This window comes from Zingiber officinale, chromosome 1B (assembly GCF_018446385.1).
Source record: "Zingiber officinale cultivar Zhangliang chromosome 1B, Zo_v1.1, whole genome shotgun sequence".
Lineage (NCBI taxonomy): Eukaryota > Viridiplantae > Streptophyta > Magnoliopsida > Zingiberales > Zingiberaceae > Zingiber > Zingiber officinale.
In genome coordinates, this window is record NC_055986.1 from 131,126,087 (window position 1) to 131,133,770 (window position 7,684).

General features: G+C 36.4%; 1 protein-coding gene across 1 annotated transcript; it reads left to right on the plus strand.

Annotated features, from left to right (window-relative positions):
• The first annotated feature begins 2,942 nt into the window (after nucleotides 1–2,942).
• LOC121979552 (YTH domain-containing protein ECT4-like) lies at nucleotides 2,943–7,297 on the plus strand. Its single transcript, XM_042531549.1, has 9 exons — nucleotides 2,943–3,134; nucleotides 3,648–3,721; nucleotides 3,859–4,012; nucleotides 4,216–4,292; nucleotides 4,429–5,016; nucleotides 5,323–5,886; nucleotides 5,968–6,180; nucleotides 6,247–6,393; nucleotides 6,666–7,297. The coding sequence occupies exons 1-9, from the start codon at nucleotides 3,101–3,103 to the stop codon at nucleotides 6,915–6,917; spliced, it is 2,103 nt and encodes a 700-aa protein (XP_042387483.1). The 5' UTR covers nucleotides 2,943–3,100; the 3' UTR covers nucleotides 6,918–7,297.
• Nucleotides 7,298–7,684: the final 387 nt, after the last annotated feature.

Below are 7,684 nucleotides of genomic sequence, written 5' to 3' on the forward strand. Positions count from 1 at the left end.
TGCTTGATACAGGTTGGAGAGCAACGTTGTGAGAGCTGGTGATAAGTCAAACGGTTGAAAATGAAATTCTACGAATATGGGTACCTCAAGGGGTTCATAAGGGCACTTCTAAAGTTGATCCGCTGATTATATTTCACTTTATGGTGTTCTCACTAATGTGCTAATTAGCTGTGTACATTTCCACGCATTTATTGTCAAGTGTTTTCAGCTGTTGTTCCGTTGTGTCATAGTAGCTCCGAGCGTTAAACCACCTTCTAGTTTCTGAGCCAGTACAGTTTGGGAGCCAGTACTAGCACCATTTGCGACTCTGTGCTCTCGGTTCTGCTTTTGTTGACTTCGGTATTGACAAATTTTCATGAGCAGTCTGGTTCGCACTTTGCAGGGGCTTAGAGCAAACAGCTGTTTCTGTTTCTTTGGCTTTGCTCCTCGATTTTGGCTATGTAAGAATGTAAGTTTCATTTGTGTGTGTGGGTTTAGAGTGGCAGAGTTTTGAATAAAGATGAACTGCAGCAAGTAGAAATTTCAAGCTGGCTGCCAAGCTCTTCAATTCTTTGTTTTAATATATTGCACTCTTCATCTTTCCATTTTACATTTTAAAGTTAATTCTTTGCTAAATATTTACTTTTATAATTCACGCAATCCGGTTGACTCGTAAAACATTGTGAAACCTTTTTTTATTTTTATTTTCTTCCAGAATTGTGCAACTTGATCCTTCAAAATGCACTGCTCGTTTCATATTCTATGATAAGATGCAGTAGTTTTTTTTTTTAATTTTTTTAACGAGTGCTAAGAGCAACATTATCAATTTTAATAGATAGAGAGTTGATGCTTCCAAATATAGTCGAGTTGATGCTTCCAAATATTCCTGAGGAAGCAATCAAAAATACCCTTTCATATATTGACCTGTTCGATTTCTTAGTGTGTGAGGCACCAGGGGCTTGCTTATGATCATTTATAGAAATAGAAAGTTGATGTCCGGAGACAATGGTGTAGCAGTTATACCTTACAAACAATTAACTAGACATCTAAGAATTAAATCTCAGCTGCGGCTCACTGTAAGAATTTTTTCCAGTGGGATGACAACTCTAAGAATGTTGATTGCTTAGATGCCCGCAAGCTCTTTCCGATTTATATTGATGAGCCTCCGTAGGAGTGTAATCGAGCCAGCCGAACTCTTGAATATTTGAGCTTGACTCGTTTATAATCGAGCCGAGCTCGAGCTTTATTTAACGAATATATTCATGGCTGACGAGCTTATTCGAGCTTTTATCGAGCCTAAACGAGATTAATAAGTATAAATTATAAATTCAAATATTCATTAAAAATTAAATTATATATTTAGAGAAAATTATAATATTCTTATTAAAATTTATAATTTTATTCTAATACATAAATTTAATATATTTGTCTATATTTTTCATAAATAGAGTGTAAAATCTATAAATTTAATATTAAAACTATTATTTTTTTAATTTAAAAGTTGATTCATGAGCTTAACGAACGTGTTCACGAGCTAACGAGCCGAGTATTGCGAAGTTTGAGCTTGATTTATTTATCTTAACGAGCCTCATTAAACGAGCCCTAAGCCTCCGCAAGCTGGATACCTGGACTACTAAAAGAAAAAAATAGAAGTTGATGTCCCAGAATAATGGTGTAGCAGCAGACGCATTCTCAAATTTTCAGGCCTTTAAGAATCGACTCTTAACTTTGATAAATTAACAGATGATTTTTTTTTAACGAGTATTGTCTAAAAATATCATATTGATAGACTGTCTGTTATGAGTACTTTCTAATTATGATAGCGAGCAATTATTTTCCTTTTTAAAAAAGTGAATGAGTCATTTCAGAATTAATAAGCAACTAGATATTCAGTGTCAACTTTAATAAAAAAAAAAAATAGATGGAGAGTTGATAACATAATGATCACTCACTAACATGAGCTATCTTTGTCTCTTATCACGAACAAACATAAATCGACACCTCATAATTCGGGGTTGGGAAAGGGAGATGAATTGCCAAATACCTAGAGTAGGGTAGACTGTTAGGTGATTGTTGAGACTATTAGGTAATAAAATGGCCTTTCCAATGATATATATTGACTTCTTTTCATTTTAAATTGTATCAAAATCATCCTTGCTTCGTTTGTATTCTATTGATATAGTAAACCCTTGAAAGTGAGATTGAAAATGCAAAGGGTCAAATTGAATATGGTTCAAGAAAAAAATGGGGGTGGAGCAACAATGCTTAAGGTGGTTACTTCACAAGCAAAAAGACAATTGAGCATCTAAGATAGAGTGATTTGCTCGAAGGATGATTAAAATGCTAAAGATTATTGTGGAATTGTTAACAGGATGAATGAGATTGTTCTAAATATTAAAGATTATTATGGGATTGTCACATATGAAGAGTTCAGTGGGCCGTAGGGCAATAATAGACCAACCTAGACAAGTCGTTGACAAGTCCATTCAACTTCATATATTTCTTAATCGATAAAAAATATAGATTTTCGTTTTTTTTTAAATATCTATCTCCGCAGATATATTTTTAAGGTAGATATGCACATATATTTTTTTAAAATATAGATTATATCTATGATTTTTTTAAAAAAATAACTTATAAATTGTACAAAAACAACTCTACTCGAAACTCAAAATGCAATATAGATTTTCCTTTTTTTTTTTAAAAAAAAATTGTAAGCTCTCCTACATTTTTCTCACGATTTTAATTGCGTTTATCGGCTAAATAAAAAGAGAGCAGTCGCCATGTTTTCCTATTTCGGAAACGATCTTCGGGGAAGGAATGTCTACCCGTACTCCTACCCAGAGTAATAATTCGACAATTTGAGTGGTAGAAGAGGGTCCCACGGATGTATCAGTTTTTGGGTTAGTGCGGGCTCGAGCAAAAGCGTGAGTATTTAATCAGCTCCTCTTCGACACCAAAACCCTCTCTTTTTTCCCCCTCTCCTGTGGCGGCGCTCAACTCCTTCCTTCTTCTCCTAGGGTTGTCCTCCTCCCTCTCCAGGCTCTCTAGGGTTTTGGCCATCTGATCCTCCCGCAACAGCTCGCTCCTCCGACTCCGCGGCTTACCTGCAGATCCGTCCATGGCGACAGTCGCCCCCGCTGCTCCTGCCGACCGTATCCTTCCTTCCGAGGGAATCGATTTAGTGTTACTTGATCTGATTCGATCCGTTTGTTCTGTTGCTTCTATGCTGGTGTTTCGGTATAAAAACTGGATTTTGCTTCCCGCTTTCTTTGTTTAGGTTTTTTTACATCGGTTATGTTGGATCGGAGGCTCAAGCATGATGAAGGGTGGAATACTTTTTTTTGGGGCAGGAGGGGTTTAGGGTCGTCATTTTTTTCTTCTCTTGCTACGTTTTTTGGTTCTTGGATGGAATATTAGTGCTGTGTTGTTTCTTCAATCGTCTCGAGGTTTTCTAGTCGATGGATTTATCGTGGGTTTTATTGTTTTAAGCCTGTGGAGGAATACTTTTTTAGTTGACCTATAATTTCTGTTTCGTATTCAGCACTATGCACAATCTGGAAACTTGGTATGGAGATCAATTTTTTTAATGTGATTCGTACTGCTTGAGTTCTATAACTATAATGTTACAATTTTTCAATTTTGGTAGTCCTTAATTTGTGTCTCAGAATCTGCAGATCTGATGCAAAAGTTATCCCTGGACTCAAAAAACAAAAGTGAAGATGCTTCAGAAGTTACAAAGGTAGATTTTCAAATTTAGCTATTGGAAATTATTATTGGCGTTTTATCTATACTTTCTTTTTGAGGAAGGATGATATTATTGAGGTTCTTATTCAATTAGAGTTATTATTGATTGATTTTTTATTTTTTTTTATGAAGACTTCTGGAGTTCAATATGGTTCATCCAATGGCGGGGAACCAATTGCTCCAATCCCAACATATGAGCGGTCTTTGACCCCTTGGCTTCAGGAGCATACTGATGCGAGCATGTGCTACTTGCCGAATGGATATTCTTCGGCTTTGTACTATGGAGGTTAGATGTGATACATGGATGATCTTTTTTTATGTTTTAGGTATTACCCGAATTACTTGAATTGCATGTTGTGTGTAAACTCGTTCTATGTTTTATTTCTGTATAAACGTCTATTTCAGGATACTTGCTAAGATTGCAAATATCTTCTTTAGTTTCCTTAGTGTTACTTGAGGAATTACATAATATTTTTTTAAAAAATTCAGGTTATGATGGCTCAATGACAGAGTGGGAGGATTATCCTAGATATGTTAACTCTGATGGAGTGGAGGTACCTCCACTTGTAAGTTGCTTTCAACTCTCCTTTCTATTTTCAGTATCTTGTTCCTTAACCAGAGCAAGTTATTTTGCAAATATTATTTATGTACTTTGGCTCTTTTCTATGTTCATATATTAATGGCATTTCTGGTCATTGACAGGGGGTTTATGGGGATATGTATCATCCTGGATATGGTTATTCTCCATATAGTCCATATCCTTCTCCTGGTTCCCCAGTTCCAACTATGGGGCACAACAATCAACTATACACACCCCAACATTACCACTTCCCTGCTACGTATTACCAGCCACAGACAGCCAGTGGTGCACCATACACAACAAGCCAAAATCCTAGTTCCAAAGGAGATGTTTCTACATCTACTGCCACTGAACTTCCTCCTATTCCAGTAGATACAACAAAAGCTAATTCAAATGAAGCTGTTAAAGCAAGTACAAATAGCAACAATGGGACAACAAAAGCAAAACCAAACCAACAGAATACACCATCAAATACAGGTGTCTCATTTGGTAAAGGCACATTACCTGGCCTGAATCCATCTTTTGGTTACCAGGATCCAAGATTTGGATATGATGGCATGTGGTCACCTATTTCATGGTATGATGGTTCCATGTTTCCTGATGGGCAGCAGAGACCAACTTCCACTAACAATGGCTCTTCAATGACATCTCATATTGCAAATACTACGTCAACAAGAAATCAGAATCTCCATCCTCTCCCTCATCTTTCTGTATGTACAATACAAATTAGTATCCTGTCTGTTAACTGATATATTTACTTATTCTTGTGAAACTGAGTAGGCATCATGTGTAAGAAAACGCAGCACACTTTCATGCTTGCATTTTGTTATAATTTGTTCTAAGTAGTCATAATCTAGCTTGCTGCAAGTCAAGTGTTTCACTTAACTGTTACTTACTTTGGCATCTGCTTGCTGAACATTTTGCAAATTCCAAACATATTGAACTTTATATTCGATTATCTGTGATACTTCTTGCGCTCTTGGCATTGTTTAGTGAGAATATCTTATGATTGCCAGGGAATGCATACTCCAAGATCATCAGCTCCTGGAATAGTGAACAAGATGTACCCTAACAATAGAATATATGGTCAGAATGCTAATGGATTCAGAGGTAACCAGAGCTTTCGATCAAATATTTATGACTCCAGCATGAATGGAAGATGGGTAATGTCAATGGATAACAAGTATAAGCATAGAGGTCAGGGCAATGGTTTCTATGGCTATGGTAATGAGAACTTAGAAGGCCTGAGTGAGCTTAATAAAGGACCAAGGGCAGGTCATTTTAGAAGCCAAAAGGGATTTGGGCCTAATTTTTCTGTTGCAGTAAGGGGGCAAAGTCTTTCTACAAGTGTCCAGGACTCTTCTGAAGTTCCTGATAAAGACAAATACAACAAGACAGATTTCCTAGTAACTTATTCAGATGCCAAGTTTTTTATAATAAAATCATACAGCGAGGATGATATTCACAAGAGTATCAAGTACAATGTTTGGGCTAGTACTCCCCATGGGAACAAGAAGCTTGATGCTGCTTATCAGGAATCTAAAGAGAAAAATGGATGCCCGGTGTTTTTATTGTTCTCTGTAAGCATCATTTTTGTGTTGCACTTTCTAATTTTTCAGGTTTATATGATATAATTGTTGATTATGTCTTTTGCATTATAGGTCAACACTAGTGGACAGTTCGTAGGTGTTGCAGAGATGGTTGGTCCGGTTGATTTCAACAAAACATTAGATTATTGGCAGCAGGACAAGTGGATTGGGTGTTTTCCTGTTAAATGGCATATTGTAAAGGATGTGCCCAATAGCATCCTAAAACATATTACATTGGAGAACAATGACAACAAACCTGTGACAAACAGCAGAGATACTCAGGAGGTAAGAAAAACTTTCAAGTGTTAATCATTTGAAATATCATTTTTACCTGCCTTATCCTTCCTATAGGTGAAGCTTGAACAAGGATTTCAACTGCTCAAGCTTTTCAAGGAACATGTGAGCGTGACTTCAATTCTGGATGATTTTACTTTCTATGAGAACCGCCAGAAGGTGATGCAAGAAAAGAGACCAAAGCAACAACAGTTACAGAAGAAGGCATGATCAAGTCCTTTATCCTTCTGATGTGCCAAGTATTTGTATACACTGATTTTATGCTGCAATCAACAAAAATTTAGTAACTAAAGGTTAATCAATGGGCCACACATGCGTTCTTGAATGTTGAGACTATGCATTAATAATTTTAATGGCTCAGTTCCATAAGTTTCTTGTTTTTGAAATTCATGCTAGTGTGCTTGGGAATTTTTATCTTCATCTATTGGACTGTTGCCCTTCCTTTTTGAACACTCATCCATATCTTTTCATTTCAGCTTGTGGATGGAAAACCAGTCATATTTGATGAAAAAGAAAAGGATAATGCCAATGGGAAGCCTGTGTTGTCGAAGTCCTTGGAACTGGTTTCTATTTTGAAGAAAGAATCTGCACAAAATGCACTTGCGGTGTCAGAATTCACTTTAGCAGAAAAAAATGGTGTCCCTGCTGTTGCTGGTGTTGCTCCGAAGGATGCTAAACCAGTGACTGAGAAGCGAGTTGTGGCTAATGGTGTATCTAACGGTTATTAAGTTAATCAGCCAATTCCACAGCCACATCTATTTGCTTCCTCAGATTGCTGCTCTCTACTGTTTGCTACTTGATCAAAATCTGGGGCATCAGATGGTGGACATGTATGCTTTAGGTCTATATTGGCTGTTGCATTGTAGAAAAGCTGTAGTTTCTTCTAATTCCAGCTTAATATTTGATTTGAGTTTGTTTTCTAAGCTGCCCCTTAAGTAGGTCATTGGTGTTTAAGTTTCATAGTATTAGATGCGATCAACCTGTTTTCTCTACTCGTAATTCTGTGTATTTTCTGCTGTTTATTTTGTTTGCAAGGATCTCTTTGGTTAAATGCTTGCTTAAATGACACTTGAGTTATGCTGAATAGATGTTGATTATCTTGCTTGTATGGGTGGGTTGTCTCATAATTGATGATTATGTTGTCGAGTGCTGTGACCTGGGACAAATGGTTTGATCATGGTGATGTTCCACGTCTAAGAGAAATATATCATAATTTTTTTTTTTAAAGTGTGTACGTATATTCTGCTTCAATTCAGATTTTTTTAGGAAACCAATAAAATCAAACCAAGCTTATTAATAATAATAATAATTTCTGTTTCTGTTGTGGCAATTTTTTTTTTAACTGATCATGCCTTTCTCACTTGAAACACAAAAGTATCATGGTTGCTTCACTTTCTTGTGGAATGCAGTGCTTCACTTTCCTGCGTGAAATGGAACTGCTGGTAAAGCTCACAAACAAAAGTCTATTTGCTAGATTTGCAAACTCTATACTAGT

Coding starts and splice junctions, on each gene's coding strand:
- LOC121979552 (XM_042531549.1), top strand. CDS start 3,101: ATGGCGACAGTCGCCCCCGCTGCTCCTGCCGACC. Junction 3,722..3,858: donor ATGCTTCAGAAGTTACAAAG/GTAGATTTTCAA, acceptor TTTTTTATGAAG/ACTTCTGGAGTTCAATATGG. Junction 5,017..5,322: donor ATCCTCTCCCTCATCTTTCT/GTATGTACAATA, acceptor TATGATTGCCAG/GGAATGCATACTCCAAGATC.